General features: G+C 36.7%; 1 protein-coding gene across 1 annotated transcript in view; it reads left to right on the top strand.

Moving 5' to 3' along the window:
• Positions 1 to 23049, top strand: part of MALRD1 (MAM and LDL receptor class A domain containing 1) — a 964362-nt gene that overhangs the window by 610210 nt on the left and 331103 nt on the right. The window contains 1 exon segment of the mRNA XM_012556720.1: positions 5703 to 5886. Coding sequence (XP_012412174.1) covers positions 5703 to 5886 — 184 coding nt within the window.

The following is a 23049-nucleotide window of genomic DNA, read 5'->3' as shown; positions in this document are numbered from 1 at the left end:
ACAAAAAGACAAATAACCCAATTAAAAAATGGGCAAAAGATATGAACAGGCACTTCACCAAAGAAGATATTCAGGCAGCTAACAGACACATGAAGAAATGCTCACAATCATTAGCCATTAGAGAAATGCAGATCAAAAGTACAGTGAGATATCATCTCACCCCAACGAGGCTAGCATGAATCCAAAAAACACAAAATAATAAATGCTGGAGAGGTTGTGGAGAGACTGGAACACTTATACACTGTTGGTGGGAATGTAAAATGGTACAGCCACTTTGGAAATCGATTTAATGCTTCCTTAAAAAGCTAGAAATAGAAATACCATATGATCCAGCTATTCTGCTCCTTGGAATATATCCTAGAGAAATAAGAGCCGTCACACGAACAGATATAAGCACACCCATATTCATTGCAGCACTGTTCACAATAGCAAAAAGATGGAAACAATCTAGGTGCCCATCAACGGAAGAATGGATAAACAAATTATGGTATATCCACACAATAGAATACTACACAACAATAAAGAAAAATGATGAAGAAGTGAAACATAACATGGAGGAATCTGGAGGTCATTATGCTGAGTGAATTTAGTCAGTTACAGAAGGACAAATGTTGTATAAGACCACTATTAGAAGACCTCAAAAAAAGATTTAAACACAGAAGAAAACATTCTTTGTTGGTTATGAGGCTGGGGAGGGAGAGTGAGGGTTATTTAGTAACTAGATAGTAGATAAGAATTATCTTAGGTGAAGGGAAGGACTGCACACACTTCAGGGGAAGTCAGCACAACTGGACTAAACCAAAGCTAAGAAGTTTCCTGAATACAATCAAACACTTTGAGGGACAGAGTAGCAGGGGTAGAGATCTGGGGACCATGCTTTCAGGGGACATCTAGGTCAATTGGCATAGCAAAGCTTATTAAGAAAATGTTCTGCATCCTACTTTCACGAGTGGCATCTGGGGTCTTAAAAGCTTGCAAGCGGCCATCTAAGGTGCATCAATTGTTCCCAACCACCTGGAGTAAAGGAGAATGAAGAACACCAAAGACGTAAGGAAAGTATTAGCCCAAGAGACAGAAAGGGCCACATAAACCAGAGACTTCATCAGCCTGAGACCAGAAGAACTAGCTGGTGCCCAGCTACCACCAATGACTGCCCTGACAGGGAACACAACAGAGAGTCCTGGATGGAGCAGTAGAAGGGTGGGGTGCAGAACTCAAATTCTAGTCAGAAGACTAGACTTAGTGGTCTGACTGAGACTGAAGGAGCACTGGAAAGCATGGCCCCTGGATTTTCTATCAGCCCAGAACTAAAACAATTTTTGAGGCCAACTCTTCATACAGGGATTTGACTGGACTGTGGGACATAAAATGATACTCCTGAGGAGAGTGCCACTTAGTTCAAATAGATACAAGAGACTAAACAGTCAGCTTCTGTCCGGAGGTGAGATGGGAAGGCAGATCAGGTTAGGAACTGGTTGAATGGACATGGGGAATCAGGGGTGGAAAGAAGGAGTGTGCTTTCACAGTATTAGAAGAGCAATTAGGGTCACGTAACAGTGTATGCATAAATTTTTGTCTGGGAAAAATAGAAGAAAAGTTTAAAAAAAGTCAAGAAATGTGTGCGTCAGAGTTGTATCCTTTTACCATACCTATTCAATCTCTACGCTCAGCAAATAATCCAAGAAGCTGGACTATATGAAGAAGAACTGGGCATCAGGATTGGAGGAAGACTCATTAACAAGCTGCATTATGCAGATGACAAACCTTGCTTGCTGAATGTGAAAAGGTCTTGAAGCACTTACTGAGGAAGATCAACGACTACAGGCTTCAGTATGGATTACACCTCAACATAAAGAAAACAAAAATCCTTACATCTTAACCAATAAGCAACATCATGATAAACGGAGAAAAGATTGAAGTTGTCAAGGATTTCATTTTACTTGGATCCACAATCAACACCCATAGAAGCAGCAGTCAAGAAATCAAAAGACACATTGCACTGGGCAAATGTGTCACAAAAGACCTCTTTAGAGTGTTAAAAAGTGAAGATGTCACCTTGAAGACTAAGGTGCGTCTGACCCAAGCCAGGGTGTTTTCAGTTGCCTCATATGCATGTGAAAGCTGGATGATGAATAAGGAAGACCAAAGAAGAATTGACGCCTTTGAATTGCGGTGTTGGTGAAGAATATTGAATATGCCATGGACTGCCTAAAGAAACCTTGGTGGTGTTGTGGTTAAGAGCTATGGCTGCTAACTAAAAGGTTGGCAGTTCAAATCTACCAGGTGCTCCTTGGAGACTCTATGGGGCAGTTCTACTCTGTCCTACAGGGTTGCTATGAGTCAGAATTGACTCAATGGCAATGGTTTTTTTTTTTTTTTTTCCAAAAGAACGAACATCTGTCTTAGAAGAAGTACAACCAGAATGCTCCTTAGAAGTGAGAACTTTGGACATGTTATCAGGAGGGATCATTTCCTGGAGAACGACATCATGCTAGGTAAAGTAGAGGGCCAGGGAAAAACAAGAAGACCCTCAAAGAGATGGATTGACACAGTGGCTACAACAATGGGCTCAAGCATAAGAACGATTGTGAGGGTGGTGCAGGACCAGACAGTGTTTTGCTCTGTTTTACATGGGGTTTACATGGGGTCGCTATGAGTCAGAACCGACTCATTGGCACCTTACAACAACAACACATAGTAATTTTACAGTAAATATATACACATACACACACACACACACACACATATATATATACTCACTCACACACACACAGTAATTTTATAGTAATTTATTTTTGATGACTTTCTATCATATTTGACTGCTACCTCCACAGGATAGCTTCCATGTCTTCTCACGTTACTATTCCTGGTATCTATCATAGTATTTGGAAACCCTGGTGGCATAGTGGTTAAGTGCTACGACTGCTAACCAGAAGGTTGGCAGTTCAAACTCACCAGGTGCTCCTTACAAACTCTATGGGGCAGTTCTACTCTGTCCTATTGGGTCACTAAGAGTCAGAATTGACTCAAAGGCAACGGGTTTGGTTTTTTTGGTTTATTATAATATTTGAGGAGCCCTGGTGGCACAGTGGTTATAGTGCTGGGTTGCCAACCAAAAAGGCCGATAGTCGAACTCCCCAGCCACTTTGCGGAAGAAAGATGTGGCAGTCTGCTTCCGTAAAGATTTACGGTTTTGGAAACCCTTTGGGGAAATTTTACTCTGTCCTATAGGGTGGCTATGCATCAGAATCAACTCTATGGAAGTGGGTTTATCATAGTATCTTACACCGTGTGAGCATTGAGTGTTTGCTGAATAAATGAATAACTGGATGGATAAAGTAAAAAATAAATCAAACCCCACTGCACAGTTAGATGAATAATTTTGATAATTATGGGATCAAAGTGGAACAATAGCAAATATATTACAATGAGATTCTACAATTTCCACCATTAAGTTGATCAATGGTTGGTTTTCAAGAGAATTAGCCCTCATTTTATTTTCCTACCACATAAAATGTCAATGAATACAGTATCCAAATCTCTTTTTTATTAGAAACGCAATTGTAAGACTTAAGATATGGTTCACATTTTATTGACTGAAGTGAATATACAATCTCCTTTGATGATATTTATTGAAAACTCTCTGGGGGCTTGGTATTACTAATGAGTGGTTCTATAAATTGCAGAGGCAGATTAATAGGAAAAATTAGTAAAGTGAATTAAGTTTGTAAATTGTCAGACTTTCATCAGTACCCACTTCTATTATATTGCTAAGTATTGGATAAAGTCCCTTCTACTTTAATCTTTAATTTAACTAACCACCCCTTTGTTTCCAAATCACTAAGACATCACTGAGAGTCAAAGACTAACCTTGAAAAGGACCTCTGTTCTCCAGTAAACACAAAGATAAGAAATTCCATTAATGAGGTGTGAATTTCTCGTCCCCTTTACACAGAAGTTACATGAATCTCTGGGTGTCAAAATCTGTTGTTTTGAAAGGATGTTGAAAGATCTAACTATAGACTGTTAGTTGTTTTGCAAAGTTAATTTTAGAAGAACTCATAGGTAGTTCCATTTTCTCTCTGTAACCGCACAGAGAAAGAACCACTTGATCAAACATTCATGTCTCTTTCAGCAAAACAAGGTGCCAGTCATATTTATTAACATAATGCATTCCCAAAAAAGCACGGAAATGTGAATGTGTGACCCCTTTGGTTCCCCTCTTCAAACATTTCCTTTTTCTTACTTAACCATATTCTTTAAAGTATCTGTTTATTTATTTCATAGCTTTATGTCAAAATTTGTAGGAACATCTTGCCTGGTTTCCCAAACGCCATTTCACAAAATATTCCTGTCTGTTGTACTGTTTGGAGCCCTGGTGGCATTGCCATTAAGAGCTACAGCGACCTATGGCTGCTAACCAAGAGGTCAGCAGTTCAAATCCACCAGCAGCTCCTTGGAACCCTTTGGGGGTGTCCTACTCTGTCCTGTAGGGTTGCTATGAGTCAGAATTGACTTGATGTAACGGGTTTTTATTGTACTGTTTAAGGAGCCCTGGTGGCACAGTGGTTAAAGTGCTCAGGTGCTAACCAAAAGATCGGCAGTTTGAAGCCACCAGCCCCTCCGCGGGAGAAAAATGTGGCAGTCTGCTTCCTTAAAGATTTACAGCCTTGGAAACCCTATGGGGCAGTTCTACTCTGTCCTGTACATATACATACATACATATCTATATATGTATACATACATATCTATATGTATATATATGTAGGTATATATGTATACACACACACACAACACACACACATATATATATATTCCATCCTCATGATTCCGTAATGTATCTAGCTCTTAAAAGTAACAAGGGCCAGAATAGCAAACAACATTGTATATGATCTAAGCCTTGTCCTTGTGCTTAACTGGCTTACATTCTGTTTTACTGTGAGTATCGTATGTATTTGATCATTACTGTTACGTTTTTTGTCATGTCATGTTATGTTATACTGGGTCTGTTTATGTGCTAGAATACTGTACTGCTTGTAGAACCAAATAGATATTCAGAAGAGATAACTTCCATGAGTTTTTTGGAGATTTTTTATGTTTCTAACTGAAGAATTTGGTGTAGAAACAGTTATAGTTGATGCTTATATCCATATCCTAATAGAATTTTGAGATCTGACTAATTTTACAAAGTATTTATCACTTTCCCTCTGTGCTCAATTCACATTACAATTCCTTTATCCTTCAGAAATTAGTGACTTCTCCCACATATTCCTCCTTTTCATCTCTCTTCTCCTTTTGTAAGTAATTTCAGCTTTTTGCAGGAAGGTGCAATCTAAATAACTAAAGAATATGAACAGAAGATGGGAGGTACCCAGAGGTATAAACCCAGGGCTTCTGCTTTGATTCCATCAAATATCAAGAATTTTATGTACACAAAAGGACAGGATTTAACTGAGAAGGACACTCTAATAATGGACTCTCTGAAAATACCAAGTTTATTTTTGTCTGCTAATATTGATTTTGGGAAACACTGTAGAAGATTAATAGCCCTTGTGTTGGTAGGGGAAACTGTATCATGAATATTATCGAGGTAAAATTTTTTTTTTCAAGTTTCACTGGTCAAATGCTTCTGTTCTAGATGTTTTTTGTTTTGTTTTGTTTTTTCGTGTTTATTTCCCTAAAGCAAACTTCTTTACTTTCAGACAGAGAAAGGACTATCAAAAGTATGGCAAGAAAGTGACCAGAACTCCAGAGATCACTGGCAAAAGGCCATAATCCTGCTAGGAAAGTTGAGGAATTTTGAAGTCATATTTCAAGGTATCAGAATGAGGGATCTGGGAGGAGGAGCTGCAATTGATGACATTGAATTTAAAAACTGCATGACTGGTAAGTTTCTGGAAAGCTTTTCAGTTTGGAAACACATTTATAATGTACAGCCCTTATGTTTGTTACACATTTATAAAATTATCACTATGTGTTTTGTACATAGACAAAAATCAAGTCAAAGTGATAATGTCACAATTGTCAAACTTATAGTTACACATCATTTTAAGAGGTAGTATCTTTTCTATTCTTCAGTTGCACAAGCAACTTCTCTTCCTTCCATAACCTCTCCTTTCAAACATGTACCTGTCTTCTCCTTTTGATTGATTTTCAACACAATTTGAAGTGTAAGCCTAATATTTGCATACATTTATCCAATTAAAATTAATTTAAAATGAAGCAGTAAAAAGGAGATAAAAAGCTGCCAGTGGATATATTAGAAATAAATTCAACCAGGTATAATTCAAGCAGACTTTGAATTGAGAGCTATGCTTAGGGGATTTAAAACGCTATTCTAGCAAGTGAACAGTAACTTAAAAAAATGTGCTACCACTTATACTTCTAAATATAAAGTATAACTACACTTAGATTTTCTTTACAAAGCTACCTAGAATAATGAAAAACATAATTTTAAATCCATTTGTATAATTTTTCAGTCTGCAAAGTTTTCAGAGGAATTATTCCATTTGATTTTCAAAATAGTACTGTGTGGTATATATTGCCAATGAAGTATATATGCTCTGTGGTTTTCTACACTGATTCTTTTGGCAGAAAGCTTCTGGGACTGAAGAGCTAAACCTGAATGCTCTTTAAATTTACTGTCATTCTCATATTAAAATATCATTTCACTGAAGCAGTTCAAAAATGTGACTTCAGTTTTGGAAATGTTTCCTATTGTTTTTAAGAGTAGAGCTACTTCAAAGGATTCTGCTTAGAAGTAAATCCTTTAGAGTTTGACTCTTCCCCTATTTCTCCAGAAAAGGTGGCTTCTACTCAGCCACCTTATATATACTCAACTACTTTATATATGTTACATAAAGTCAGAATTTGTGTGCCCCAGATGATCTAGGGAGCACATAGCTATGTCAAGTAGGAAACAAGATTTGTCCTTGGAGTGTTTGGGAGAAAGTGCTTTGGAAAACGAAAATAGAGTTCTGAACATACAGCCATGAGTAAAGAATGTTAGAAGTGAGAATGTGGTTTTTAAACCCTTTTCTGGTAATTTTTCTAGTAATATACTAAATTTCTCTTATGGTTAGTAACTCAATCTAGAAATGATCCTGGCAATTTTTAAAGGAAAAACTCTTGAACAATTTCACAAAGGTCTTAGAGGGAAAGAAGCTTTTATTAAATGAGAGGAATTATTTTCCTCTCTAGGGAAGCAGAGTGATTTATAGATGGGTTGATTCAGGACAGACAGGAACTGAGAGTTATTTATTCCAGCTTTGCCAGGTTTCATGTTGAACTTTGCACTATTTCTTCTCCTTCTTATCTTAAAGTCCTGTGAAAATTAACAGGATCATAACTGTCATGGATTGAATTATGTCCCCCAAAAATGTGTGTGTCAGTTTGGCTGGGCCTTTATTCCTGGTACTGTGTGATTTTCCTATGTGTTGTCAATCCTGCCTCTATGATGTTAATGACGGAGGATAGCTGGCAGTTGTGTTAGTAAGGCAGGACTCAATCTACAAGACTGGATTGTGTCCCAAGGCAATCTCTTGAGATACAAAAGACAGAAGTGAGCAGAGAGACGGGGGGCCTCATACCGTCAAGAAAGCAGTGCCGGGAGCAGAGCGTGTCCTTTGGACCAGGGTCCCTGCACTGAGAAGCTCCTAGTCTGGGGGAACACTGATGAGAAGGCCGAGAGACAGAAAGCCTTCCTCAGCAGCTGTTACCCTGAATTTGGAGTTTTAGCCTACTTTACTCTAAGGAAATAAACTTCTCTTTGTTAAAACCATCCACTTGTGGTATTTCTGTTATAGCAGCACTAGATAACTATGACAATAATTAATTTTGTTCAACTCAATCCAACACTCAACTTACTGAGTAATACTTTAATATCTTAAATTTAGTGACAAACTCTTTTTGCTTCTACAATTCTTTCTATGTCATCAAATAAAAGAGGCATTATGTGATCAGTTGCAGTTGAATATGGTCAATTGTATATAGAACATATTTTAGGAAAAGGTAGCCATTGTTTTTTAATAGTCCAGCCTGCTATAAATAGCAAAGAGTTTCAAATTATTTTTAGTCAAGATAGAAAGTTTTAGTGGAGTATAACAAAGGCATTATGGGAAAATCCTTGAAAGAATTTGTATGAAACTATAGAACAATGCTTTTTTATCCCCTTAGTTTTGAATTAGAGGCCAACAAAATATCGATGTTGTACAATACGGGTAATGAGAAGGTACTTAGAGTATTAGTTATCCTCAGTTGTTTCCTCCTACTGACAGTTTAGTAGAAGAGAATGGTGTTAGACAAAATCGACTCTACAGCAACAGGTTTGTTTTTTTTCCTTTGGCATAGTGTCGTGGTTAAGAATAGCGTCTTTAGCCAAACTTAACTGGGTTTGCATTTGGCTATGCCACTGACTAGCTGCAATAAGTTTCTTCATTTCACTGTGCCTCATTTTCTTCATCTATAAAATGGGGATGATAATAATAATACTACCATCATAGGTTTCTGTGAATATTAAATGTTTTAATATATGTTAAGTGTTTAGAAGTTTGGCCACATGTCAATGTATTTAACTATGATTTTTTTTTTATACTTTCATTGTTATTATTAACTATGTCATGTTCTCAAATAGTGCTTCCTTACTCTGAGTTAGGTAACCAACTTCAAATCATATGCAAAAACTTCATCATAAAATTTATCATGGAATTGATGCTGCTCCCTGTTTGAGATGAAGACAAAATTTTTCTCAGTGTTTATTTCTCTGTTACATTCTGCCTTCATTTTGAATGATAATTGATAATTTGAGACATCCTAAAGTTTTCTACTTTCTTTCAGATCTCTTGAGAATGACATTATAGCCCACACATGAATATAGGATGTAAATAAGATCTAGAAAAAAATTGTTATTTTCAGAAAACATTCCAGTTTCTCTTTACAAAGATGATCTCTTCAAAGCTTCTTTATACAGAATGATATCTGCATTTCACCAAATGTTAGATGGTTTCTGGATTTTGTTTCTTATAAGAAATCAACAACTAAATGTATTCCATAACCAAATACTACTTTTTATGGAAGACCTAGTAGATGAATATATTTCCCTTCCCCTAAATCAAGCTGATTTATAGATGGTTAATGTTCATGTCATGAAACGCCTCATACGATGTTTTACACAAAAAAAAGTTTATATTTCTATTGAATGAAAAGTAAATTGGTATTAACCAAACAAAACTCTTTCACTAATTTAAAATATCAATATCACACCATTTCAAGTCAACTATATATAAAACAGACACAATATTAACTTTAAAACCATATTTTCCACCAATAATTTTATATCAGAATTATATCAAAATCTTTCTTTTGGTATTCTAAGATTTGCTTCTATTTGATGTTATTGAGATTCTCAATCAACATTTTCTTATTGAATCTATATTAAGCAACTAATAGATAATAGTATGTGATTTAAGAAAACGAAATATTAAACAGAGGTATACCATATTTTTACACGAATAACATGTCTTTCATGTTTCTTCTCCAGCCATGCCCTCCAACCTCCTTGAGGTATTTTCCTAAGTGCCGCTGTGATAATTTTTTTTACATGTTGCCGTAGAAAATTAGCATAGCGCGCTTACGAAAATACCCTGTGGGGGGAGGGCGTAACTGGCGAACGTAGAAGGCCCATTATTTGTGTAAAAATACAGTAGATGATTAAAGTGTTAATTTCAAATATTTATAAATGTCATGGAGGCTATGATATTGGTGCTGGGAAGAAAAGAAATTTTTTATTATAATTTTTATTTTTATTCTTTACTGTTAGGAAAATAGCCAGAATCATGAAATACCCCTCCTGGCCTTTCCCAATAACAGCTAACTCCTTGATCCTTAAAAGGAGCCACTGTCTTCATTTGTAAGACTACAGATTAGTTTTGAATATATTTAAACTTTATATTTGTAAGACATTTATGTTGTTTCATATAGCAATAATTTATTCATTTACACTGCAGTATAGTGTTTTACTGAATGGAAATACCATTGTTACCCATTGTATTGACTTTTGGGCAGTTTCTAGTTTTTACTAGTATGATAACACTGCTATAAATACTCTCCTGTATACCTTTTCCTGCATGTGTTAACACCTTTGTTGTTTATTACTAACAATTTTAATCTTATTAATAGCTGCTGGCTCATTGGATATGTATATGTTCACATTCAGTACACATAGCCAGTTTTTCAAAGTGGCTGGATCATTTTACCTCCCAAAAGCTACTCTTTTGCCAGTTTTTGGTATATGAGTATATTCAATTTTAACCTTTCCAGTTAGTGTGAAGTAGTATCTTACTGTGGTTTTAATTTGCATTTCCTTGATAACTAATAAAATTAGAGATTGTTTTCACAGTTTTATTGGCTATTTGACAGAATCTTTATTTAGTTCCTGCTCAAGTGCTCATTTGTTCCAATTGGGTTGATTCTTTTTCTTATTGAGATCTGTAGGGATAATTCATGTGTTATGGTACATGCCCTTTGCAAGTTATATTTATTTCAAGTATCTTTTCCTGTCTGTGGTGGCTTGCTTTTTCATTCTATAAATAGTGTCTTTAGATGAACAAATATTCTTAATTTCAATGAAGTTTCATATATCAATTTTCATCTTTAATGTTAGTGCTTTTTTCTTATTTAAAAAGAAAAAGCACTGCTTATCACAATATAATAAAGATATTCTGCTGTTGCCTTTCACAATTAATCTACAATGGCCTGGGAATTACTTTTTTATGTGTAAAAAAATATGGATCAATTTTAATTTTTTATGTGGATATTCAGTTGAACCAGCACCACTTACTGAAAAGACTATCTTTAACACTATCCTGTAGTGGCAGGTTTGTCATAAAGCAATTTTCCATATGTGCATTGTTGATGGATACTGTTTTGTTAGTCTCTTTGACTACACTTGCACGAATACTGCATTTTGTAATGCCTGGTGGCACAATGGTTGAGTGAATAGCTGCTAATGAAAAGGTCAGTGGTTTGAACCCACCAGCCGCTGTGCAGGAGACAAGACCTGGCAATCTGCTCCTGTTACGATTACAGCATAGGAAACCCTATGGGGCAGTTCTACTCTGTCATATAGGATCATTATGACTCAGAATTGACTCAATGGCACACAACAACAGCAGAAACATAGCTTTATAATATGTTTTGATGTTTAACAGAATGAGTAATCCCACCATTTTGTTCATCTTCAGTATTATCTTGGTTATGTCTTGCTTTTTGTATTCTCATGTTAACTGTGGAATCAGTTGGTCCATTTTCACAAAATAATAAACTTCCATGGCATTGATTAGGACTCTATTGAATCTACAGGACAATTTTGGGAGAATTGGCATCTCAACAATACTGAGTCTTCCAGTCCATGAATATGGTATATCCTTCCATTTACCTAACTATATAATATAGATTTAATAATGTTTTATAAATCCCTGCTTAGAAGTAACTTACATTTTAAAATATATTTTAGGTATTTATTTGTCATAGAAGCTATTGTAAATAGTATCTTTAAATTTTTTTTTCTAATTGGGTGTGGCTTTTATAAATATGTAATTCATTTTTGTATATTAAATTTGTATCCAGTGACCTTGATAAATTCACTTAACAACGCTATTAGTTTATTGTACATTCTTTGGATATTTTTCTAATCACAAAGGTACAGTCTGTGAATAAAAATCTTTCTAATTCTTATACCTGTAATTTTTTTCTTGATGTATTGCACTAGCTAGAAAAACCAGTGAGATATTGATTAGAAGTGATGGCAGGCATTCTTCATTCATTCCCACTCTCACAGGATAAAGTTTAAAAAACTCATAATTAACTGTGTTTTTTAGGTTAAAAAATTAATTTAGGAAGTTACCTTTTATTCCTAATTTGCTGAATTTTTAAAAAGCATAAATAGATGATCACTTTTTTATGCTTCTTTATCTTGTTAATGTAGTGAATTTATATTAATTTTTAAATATTAAATCAATATTTAATTCCTCTGTAGAGCATGGTTTAGTCATAAAGCATATTTAATGAAAAGCGCAGTTTAGGGGGTTTGAGAATGGCAGCTAAAACTGAGAGAAGTTTTACCCACTTTAAGACAACATGAGTCCAAGAGGTCTGTGATAAGATTTGAGGTACTGGAGTAGTCTAGACTCTGATTATCATAACTTACCCACCAGAATTCCCTTCCCTGACAGGATACCACGTTTAAAAAAAGACAAAGAAACAAACAAAACACTGCTGGGAGTAGAATCGAAGTTGAATAGGATAGGGACAATTGAAGGAAAGAGAAGATCCAGAACAAATTGATGGAAGAGAATAGAGCCACAGAACTCAAAATGTAGACCACCTTATTTGTTTTAAATATTTATATAGACTCTCTTCAAGGTTTGATGCTAATTATATAATTTTGATCATATCATTTTAGAGCCTCAGTTTTCTCATTTGTAAATAACAAGATTAGAATAGACAATCTCTTAGATTTTTCTCTGATTCCCTGACTTAACTCTGGGATCTATGCCTTAAAAAAAATTTCAGAATCACTGTGAAAAAAAACTTTAAAATTGATCGAAAGTGAAAGCGAGGAAAGGTAGAAGATAAAAATTATATATATTATACACATATATATGCACGTGTGTGTGTGCATATAGAGAGAAATCTACTTTACCTGCAAATAAGAAAGCTATTTGAGCTTCATAGTTTATTTTTCACTTTCCATTTCATTTTAATGTATTATGTGTAGTAAATGGCAAACATAAAGCTAGAGTTTTATTTTATTTTATTTTTTGCATTCTGAGTACATTATGGTATTATCTTCAAATTACTATCAAATGTATTATATTTTTCTAAAAAAGAAAAATAAAGCAAAATAATGGCATAGTTTTTGGTCTGTCCAGAAACACACTAAAAGAAGATTATTTTTGGATAAGTTAATAAGGAATTAAGCTAACATATTCATAGAAAAATAAGTGACAGTTTTAGAATTTGATATTTTTCTTTTTTATTCAAATATTGATTCAAAAATGGTTTGTGAGAAAATCTGATAAAATGTAACAACCATCCCACAGAACAGGGAAGGAACAGTAATAACTTTCTTGCATGCTTAAGAAGATAATTCATACAAATAGGAAAGGAATATTACATCATTATAATTATAAAAGTGCCAGGACTAAATGGTTATTTGAGTTCCAATCAGAATATTATTTATTTAAGTATATCATTCAGTGGATAATTATTAAGCTTACTATTAAAACTAAGGGGCATCTATGTCAGTTGTTAACAGCCCAGCTCTGGAGCAAGACACTGTATTTAAATCCTAACTTATTCACATTCTATCTGCAGCGTGGTTGTACGCAAGCTAATTTCTTTTCCTTTGTCTCATTTTTCTCTTCTGTAAGAAGAGAAAGTGATAATAATACTTCCTCTTCACAGAATTTTTAATGAGGATTAAACCTTTAATTTTATAAATTTTATAAAATCTACTTTATACAAGGTGCTTTGAACAATGCATGGAATATAGTAAGGACTGAATATCTGTTGGCAAAAAAGTATAGGTGAACAATAGCAAAAGGTTTTTCATTACTTTAAGCACAACACTTTTTAAGTCAACATTTCAGGTTTAATTCAGTTCTTTTCCTTCATTTCACATGTTCAGCAAACATTTATCGATTGTCTGGGCTGTGGAAATCTATGCAATGTACTGTGCACACCCCCTTGAGCAGGACTGAAATGTGTACGTTAGACAATGTTTGGCTTTTCTGAAACCTTGGGACTAAAATAAGAGAGCAGTGAGATTTACTTAATCTATATGCTGTGCAAATAATCCGAGAAGCTTGACTATGTGAAGAAGAACGTGGGGTAAGAATTGGAGGAAGATTCATTAACAACCGGTGATATGCAGATGACACAACCTTGCTTGCTGAAAGTGAAGAGGACTTGAAGCACTTACTGATGAAGATCAAAGACCATAGCCTTCAGTATGGATTACACCTCAATATAAAGAAAACAAAAATCCTCACAACTGGAACAAAAGCAACATGATAAACGGAGAAAAGATTGAGCCTGTCAAGGATTTCATTTTACCTGGATCCACGGTAAATGCCCAGTGAAACAGCAGTCAAGAAATCAAATGATGCGTTGCATTGGGCAAGTCTGCTGCAAAAGATCTCTTTAAAGTGTTAAAAAGCAAAGATGCTTGGTAAAGCAGAGGGTCAGAAAAAAAGAGGAAGACTCAATGAGATGGATTGACACAGTGGCTGCAACAATGGGCTCAAATATAGCAATGATTGTGCAGATGGCACAGGACTGGGCAGTGTTTAGTTCTGTTGTGCATAGGGTCGCTGTGAGTCGAAACTGACTCGACAACACCTAAAAGCAACAACAAAATAAGAGAAGCCAGCACTATTATAATTTTAGATGTCTAGTACATTGTCTTCACAGATAACCTGAAAAGACTTTCTTTTTTATTATAACCACTTTCACACCTTCCATTTTTTCTCTTAAAAACGGTATGTATGACTCCTCAGTATCCTTTAAACAGCAATTGATCTGGAGTGGAAAATAGTGCCTTGATGATAATGATTTCAGTGCAGCACTACTCTGGATTCAAATTGAACTTGGAAGATCACAAAACAGTGATTGCTCTATAGAAAGTTCATGAATAAGTAAATTTATAAACAGAACCCTGTAGAGTTTGACTTTAAAACAACTTCTTGACTTAGTTTAAATGAAAAGTTATATTTCTGCTCAATATATGAATATTCCAAGTGTTGCATTCAAACCTAAAAATGTCGTTTTAAAGTAAAAGTTGCCAGAAAAGCAAAAAAAAAATTATATATATATAAAAGGAATATGGTTCTGGATAGATAAAATTATAAACACCTTATTGTGATTAAATAATTATGAGTTTCATTTTTAATAGCTAATCATTACATAATTGTTATTGTTATTGTTATTGTTATTGTTGTTGTTGTTAGCTGCCATTGAGTATGTCCCCAACCCATGGCAACCCCATGCACAATGGTGACACTGCGCACAATGGAAGGAAACACTGCCCAGCCCTGCACCATTCCTGTGATTGGCTGCACTATGGACAGTTGTGATCCCTAAGGTTTTCATTGGTGACTTTCAGAAATACATCGCCAGGTCTTTCTTCCTGGCCCGTCTTAGTCTAGAAGCTCTGCTGACACCTGTTCAGCGTCATAGCAATATGCAAGCCTCCACTGACAGACAGGTGGTGGCTGCACATAAAGTGCATAAACCAGGAATTGAAACTGGGTCTCCCGCAAGGAAGACAAGAATTCTACCACTCAACCACCACAGTCTCCTAGATAATATGTGAGGGTGGATAAATGGATGGAAATCGGATGGGTGGATGGATAGATGAATTGATGGACAAGATGGATAGACTAATACTCATTGCCATTGAGATGATTCTGACTCGTAATGACCCTATAGGACAGAGTAGACCTGCCGCATAGGGTTTCCAAGGCTGTAATCTTTAGAGAAGCAGACTGCCACATCTTTCTCCCACAGAGTGGCTGGTGGTTTCCAACTGCCAATGTTTCAGTTAGCAGCTGAACGCTTAACCGCTATGCTATCAGGGCTCTAGACAGACTAATAGAGACCATGAATCCAAATCATGCTATGTAAGAGTGAAAATTCAGAACAGAGCAATTCTACTTTCTGGTAGATTCAGATAATAAATAAACAAAGCAATATGTAATATTATATCACGTATAATAGGTGCAAGGAATCCTGGTGGCACAATGGTTAAGTGCTCTGTTGCTAACCAAAAGGAAACCACCCAGCATCTCCATGGGAGAAAGACCTGGCGATCTGCTACCGTACAGATTACAGCCTAGAAAACTCTCTGGGCCAGTTCAACTCTGTCATATGGGTCTCTATGAGTTTAAATGACTCGACAGCACCTAATAACGGTGTCATGGATTGAATTATGTCCCCCCCAAAATGTGTGTATCAATTTGGCTGGGCCATGATTCCCAGTACTGTGTGGTTGTCCTCCATTTTGTGATTCTAATTTTCTGTTAAAGAGGATTAGGGTGGGATTCTAACACACTTACTAAGGTCACATCTCTGATCCAATGTAAAGACAGTTTCCCTGGAATGTGGCCTGCACCACCTTTTATCTTACAAGAGATGAAAGGGAAGCAAGCAGAGACTGGGGGACCTCAAACCACCAAGAAAGCAGTGCTGGGAGCAGAGTGCATCCTTTGGACCCGGGGTTCCTGCGCAGAGAAGCCCCTAGTCCAGGGGAAGATTGATGAGAAGGCCGACAGAGAAAGAAAGCCTTCCCGGAGCTGACACCCTGAATTTGGACTTTTAGCCTACTTTACTGCAAGGAAATAAACTCTTTGTTAAAGCCATCCACTTGAGGTATTTCTGTTAAAGCAGCACTAGATAACTAAGACATTGATAGGCACTGTGAATGATATAGAGAGAGACTGATGGAGAATTATTACCCTAATTAGCCTGGTCAGAAACAGTCTTAGTGAGGTTACAATTGAACAAAGGCTTAAATGAAATGACATAGCAACCGACAAACATCTTGGGGCAGAACAATCCAGGCCAAGGGAACAGTGAGGCAGATTTAGTAAAATGGGAGCATATTTCAGTGTTGGGGAACACCAATAGGGCTATGTGGCTGGAGCAGAAGAAAATAAGGGCAAAGAGATAGCTATGGGCATCGCCGTGCAGAGTTTTGCCACCAGAGATGTACTAGGGATCTTCGCACAGCCCAGGAGTTAAGCATGCAGGCTCTGGAGTCAGACTTCTAGGTTTAAATCCTGGTTCTGCCATATGCTTGCTGTGTGACTTTGAACAAGGATTTATCATCTCCATCCCTTAGGCTCTTCATGGCACTAAAAATAGAAACTGCCACATAGGGTCGTTGTGAGAATTTAACAAGTTAATATACAAGCATAGAATAGTAACTTTTCATGGTAACTATTCAATAAATGTTAGATATGATCATCATTATCATTATATTTAACGTAATCCTCACAACAACTTGAGAAAATTGAGATTCACAGAGATTAAGTACCTGTCAAAATTTACAAAATATTCCAACCAGGAAGATATCCTTACTGCTGCTTAATGGCAGAGAACCTCAGCCATTATTTAGCCATACCATCATAGAAAGCTGCTAACATCATGACAAATCCCTTGGGGGAAATACAGTTGCACAGCACCTGCGAAATCTAGTTTGTCAATGATTCCAAATGTTCTTGAAGAAAAACAATGATAGATATATCAACCATTAATGTTCATAAAAGTAGTGTTTTAAAAATACTAGCTGATATATTTTACAACATTGTAAAGCTTGTTTTTAAAATTTTAAATATTTAATCAATCCTCATTGTTACAGACTTTATTTTGTGATTCAGAAGTTTTTTTACAATAAAAGGAGGGAGGAAAAATAAAATAAGCCTTATCTACTGTATTAATAATATTCTGTCCTTCCAGCCCTTGCCAAATAGGCAAACGCCAGCCTCTTTGCTGGCTTTCACTGGCCCAGGGTGCGTTGGATAATTTGCTAGAATGACTCACAGAACTCATGGAGACTACCTATACTTAACAGTTCCCCATTTATTATTATAACCAGAAAGGATACATCTGGCAAGTTCTAGGAGAGTTCCAGGTACAAGGCTTCCATTGTTCCCGGGGACATGCCACACCCTGTCCTGTACAGGGATGGTCTCACCAATCCAGGAAGTCTCAAAGAGGAAGCTCCAAGGTGAAAGTATCTTAGTCACTGGGGCCTCAATGAATATGCATGACTGGGACCTTACCGCATAGTTAGGATTGACCCCAGGAATGAATATGCGTGATGGACTGCATCCGACCCTCCTCCTTTCCTGAGGTTTGCTACCAGGGTGGGGCCTGTGTAGACAGCTTCTACTCCTCTACATTTAAGAGTTGGCTGGCTGATTTAGAAAACGAAGGCACCTTGATTGCTGGGAATTCCAAGGGCTATTATTAGGAACCAGAGACTAAGGCCAAACCAAGTTCTGTATCCTACACATCTACAAGTACTAGAAAATGTGAACTAGATCTAACACAGACCAGTTTCTTTCTGTATATATGTGTATATGACTATTTTTATTCCAGGCTTCCTTCTGAACTACAGTGTACCTTTTGTACCTAGGGCTAACATTTTCTGCCAAGAAATAATCTGTTGTTTCTTGTTAAATACACTGTTTATGTCAGAATCAATATATACATATACAGATTAAACCTGGTCCTTCAAATTAAATTTTACCTAATAGTTGGGTGAAATGCCAAGTGTTTCTCAAGTGAAAGAATAGTTTTATTTGAAGTAAATATTTTATATTTCTGAAAATGTCTTTAATTGATTAAAAAAGTATCAAGGTCTTGTTTAAAAATATTTTGTTATAGCTAATATATATTCTGATTATATTTCCTCTAACAATTTACATTCAATATCAATAGTATGTCCATATATAAATGTATATCTTACTAAATAAAACCATTTGTTGTTGTTGTAGTTAGCTGCTATTGAGTCAGCCCCCAAATCATGGCAACCCTGTGTTACAGAGTGGAACTGCTCCATAGGGTTTTCTTGGCTATAATCTTTTACAGAAGCAGATTGCCAAATCTCTTCTTCTGCACAACCACTGGATGGGCTCTAATCGCCAACTTTTAGGTTATCAGATGATCGGAAACAACTTGCACTACCAGGGCTCCTAAATAAAACAATATATTGATACAAAATTAGTAATTTTGACTTTTCGGTTAAATAAAGGTAACTGCCTATGTTTTATTGACTATGCAGAGGCATTCCACGGTGTGGACCATAACAAATTATGGATAATATTGCGAAGAATGGGAATTCCAGAACACTTTATTGTTCTCATGCAGAACCTGTACATAGACAAAGAGGCAGTCATTCAAATAGAACAAGGGGATACTGTGTGTTTTAAAATCAGGAAAGCTATGCGTCAGGGTTATATCCTTTCACCATACTTATTCAATCTGTATACTGAGCAAATAATCTGAGAAGCTGGACTATATGAAGAAGAATGGGACATCAGTATTGGAAGAAGATTCATTAACAACCTGTGATATGCAGACAACATAACCTTGCTTGGTGAAAGTGAAGAGGACTTGAAGCACTTACTGATGAAGATCAAAGACTACAGTTCATGTTGAAGATTATACCTCAACATTTAAAAAAAAAAATTCCTCACAACTGTGTTACTGGGTGGAAACCCCAAGTTCTGCTTGGCGTGACTCATCTCAGCAAATAAATGAGAGACTAAGGTGGGAGAGTAGAAAGTTGCCTTTATTTCATTGCCAAGGAAAGGGGCAGTCAGGGCTGCTGCTGCCAAGACTGCTCAACAAGGGCAAAGGGAAAAGTTACCTTTAAGGAGTTTACAAGTAGGAAGCTCATAGAAGTTACATCAGCAACATTCTTAATCATACTACGCAGTTGCAGTGGTGTTCATGTATAACTTCATGCATGCATGTTCAGAAAATGGCAGTCAAACTGCACCAGAGGCGAGGAGGTTACTATGCACGAGGTATTTAATTAGCTAAAAGGTTATCCTGAATGTCATCATGGCTCCTAAACCACTTTCCACCCACCAATTTCCTCTAGTTTTAGGACAGCAGTTAAGGGGAGGGGAACCAGGATTCTAATGTAAAGTTAAGGGACATGCCAAGCCAAGGAACCAGGATTCTAATGTAAAGCTATGGGGCATGCCAAGCAAGCTGCTTGAGGTAGTGGAATTTTTGGCAGCCTAGGAACCTCTGTCTTAACTGACCCAATAAGCAACATCATGATAATTGAAGAAAATATTGAAGTTGTCAAGGATTTCATTTTCTTTGGATCCACAATCAACCCCCATAGAAGCAGCAGTGAAGAAGTCAAATGATGTATTGAATTTGGCAAATCTGATGCAAAAGACCTCTTTAAAGCGTTAAAAAGCAAAGATGTCACTTTGAGGACGAAGGTGTGCCTCACCAAAGCCATGGTGCTTTTAATCACCTTATGTGCATGTGAAAGCTGGACAATGAATAAGGAAGACTGAAGAAGAATTGACACCTTTGAATTATGGTATTGGCAAAGAATATTGACTATACCATGGACTTCCAGAAGTATGAACAAATCTGTCTTGAAAGAAGTACACCCAGAAGGCTCCTTAGAAGCAAGGATGGCAAGACTTTGTTTCACATACTTTGGACATCTTATCTAGAGGGACCAGTTCCTTGAGAAGGACATCATGCTTGGTAAACTAGAGGGTCAGCGAGAGAGAGGAAGATGCTCAACAAGATGAATTGCACAGTGGCCGCAAGGATAGGCTCAAGCATAGCAACAATTGTGAGAATGGTGCAGGACCAGGCAGTGATTTGCTCTGTTGTACATAGGGTTGCTATAAGTTGGAACTGATTTGACTGCATCTAACAACAACAACAAAGTTAATTGATTTTTATTGATTCAAAAATTCTGGTTCTTCGTCAAAAGGGAAAAATGGTGATATTGATGACATTGATAGATAAATAAATACTACAAATTTTTTTCAATCATCACCATCTATGGTAGAGATATTACTGTTTGCAAAACATCCACTGTCTCACCCATGTCTCCCACAACTTTTATGTTAATTGGATCATTGTGACAACAATCAGGGCAATGGTCTGTGAGGAAATAGCATGTTTAACTTCCAGGTGAAAGCACTGAAAAGTTTGTGTGCAAACTCCAGCTCTCCCCTCCCCTGCTATGGTAAGGGAGGCCTCGTATTCCAGATTGTGTATCTACATCTGCCTTGCCGTTGAGTTTGTAAAGGAAAGCCCTTCAGCCAACTTGTTTAGGATATGTAGTGTGAAGGAGAAAAAAAAAATTGTTTTTTTTTAAAATTATACTTTAGGTGAAGGTTTACAGAACAAATGGTTTCTCATTAAACAGTCAGTATACATATTGTTTTATGACATTGGTTTAACAACTCCACAACATGTCAACCCTCTCCCTTCTCAACCTCTGTTTTTTTTTTTTTTGGGTGAAAATATACATAGCCAAAGATACACCGTTTCAAAAATTTCTACATGCACAGTTCTGTGACATTGATTACGTTCTTCCAGTTGTGCTGCTTTTCTCACTTTAGATGAAGGTTTACAGAACAAAATAGTTTCTCATTAAACAGTACACATGTTGCCCTATGACAATGGTTAACAACCCCACTACATGTCAGCACTGTCCTTACTCAACCTTGGGTTCCCAATCACCAGCTTTCCTGTCCCCTTATGCCTTCTAGTCCTTGTCCATGGACTGCTGTGCCTCTTTAGTCCCATTTTGTTTTATGGGGCTGTCCAATCCCTGGCTAAACAGTGAAGCTAGGAAGTGACTTCACCACCTAGCTAAAAGAGTGGCTGGGGGCCATACTCTTGGGGTTTCTCCAGTCTTTTTCAGGCCAGTAAATCTGGTCTTTTTTGGTGTGTTAAAATTTTGTTCTATATCCTTCTCCAGCTCTGTCCAGAGCCCTCTTTTGTGATCCCGCTCACAGCAGTCAGTGGTGGTAGCTGGGCACCATCTAGCTGTACTGGACTCAAGTCTGGTGGAGGCCTTGGTAGCTGTGGTTCCATTAGTCCTTTGGACTAATCTTTTCTTATATCCTGTTCTCTTCACTCTCCCTTGCTCCTGAAGGGGTGAGACCAGTGGAATATTTTAGATGGCTGCTTACAGGCTTTTAAGAACCCAGCAGCTACTCACCAAGGTAGAATGTAGCACATCGTCTTCATCAACTGTATTATGCCAATTGAGCTAGATGTTCCCCTAGACGATGGTCCCCATAGCCCTCTGCCCAGCAATTCAGTCCCTCAGGGAATTTGAATGTGTCTATAGAGCGTCCATGACCTTTCCTTGTACAAGTTGCGCTGGTTTCCCCAATATTGTGTACTGTCTCACCCTTCACCAAAGATACCACTTATCTATTGTCTATTTAGTATATCCCCCCCCACCCCTCCCATCCCTCGTAACCAACAAAGATTGTTACTCTTTGTGTGTAAACTTGTTCATATGTTTTTACAAAAGAGGTTTCATACAATATTTGTCCTTTTGTTATTGACTTATTTTACTCAGCATAATGTCCTCCAGTTTCATCCATGTTATGAGACACTTCACAGATTCATCATTGTTCTTTATCGTTGCGTAGTACTCCATTGTGTGTATGTACCATAGTTTGTTTATCCATTCATCTGTTGATGGGCATCTAGGTTGTTTCCATCTTTTTGCTGTTGTGAACAATGCTGTGATGAACATGGGGGTGCATATGTGTATTCGAGTGACGACTCTTATTTCTCTAGGATGTATTCCTAGAAGTGGGATTGCTGGATCATATCATATTTCTATTTCTAGCTTTCTAAGGAAGCGCCATATCATTTTCCAAAATGCTTGCAGTGCATAAGAGTCCCGATCTTCCTGCAGCCTCTCCAACATTTGTCATTTCTAGTGTTTTTGATTCGTGCCAGTAATATCAGGGTGAGATGGTATCTCATTGTGGTTTTAATTTGCATTTCTCTAATGGCTAGTGATCGCGAGCATTTCCTTATGTGTCTGTTGGCCGCTTGAATGTCTTCTTTGGTGAAGTGTCTATTCATTTCCTTTGCCCATTTTTAATAAGATTTTTTGTCTTTATGTTGTAGAGGAGTTGGATTTTCTTGTAGATTATGGAGATTAGACCTTTGTCTGACTTTTACTGTCCAAAAATTTTTTCCCAGTTTGTAGGTTCTCTTTTTACTCTTTTGGTGAGGTCTTTTGAAAAGCATAGGTGTTTGATTTTTAGAAGATACTAATTACCCAGCTTATCTTCTGGGGTTGTGGGTTGATGGTTACAGTTTGTGTCCTGTTAATGCTGTGTATTATGGACTGTAGCATTGGTCCTATTTTTTCTTCTATGAACTTCATAGTTTTTGGCTTTATATTTAGGTCTTTGATCCATTTTGAATTAGTTTTTGTATATGGTGTGAGGTATGGGTCCT

Source organism: Trichechus manatus, unplaced genomic scaffold (assembly GCF_000243295.1).
Source record: "Trichechus manatus latirostris isolate Lorelei unplaced genomic scaffold, TriManLat1.0 scaffold00075, whole genome shotgun sequence".
NCBI classification, from domain to species: domain Eukaryota; kingdom Metazoa; phylum Chordata; class Mammalia; order Sirenia; family Trichechidae; genus Trichechus; species Trichechus manatus.
Note: the sequence above shows the minus strand (reverse complement) of the source record. Positions and strands in the feature narration are given on the sequence as shown.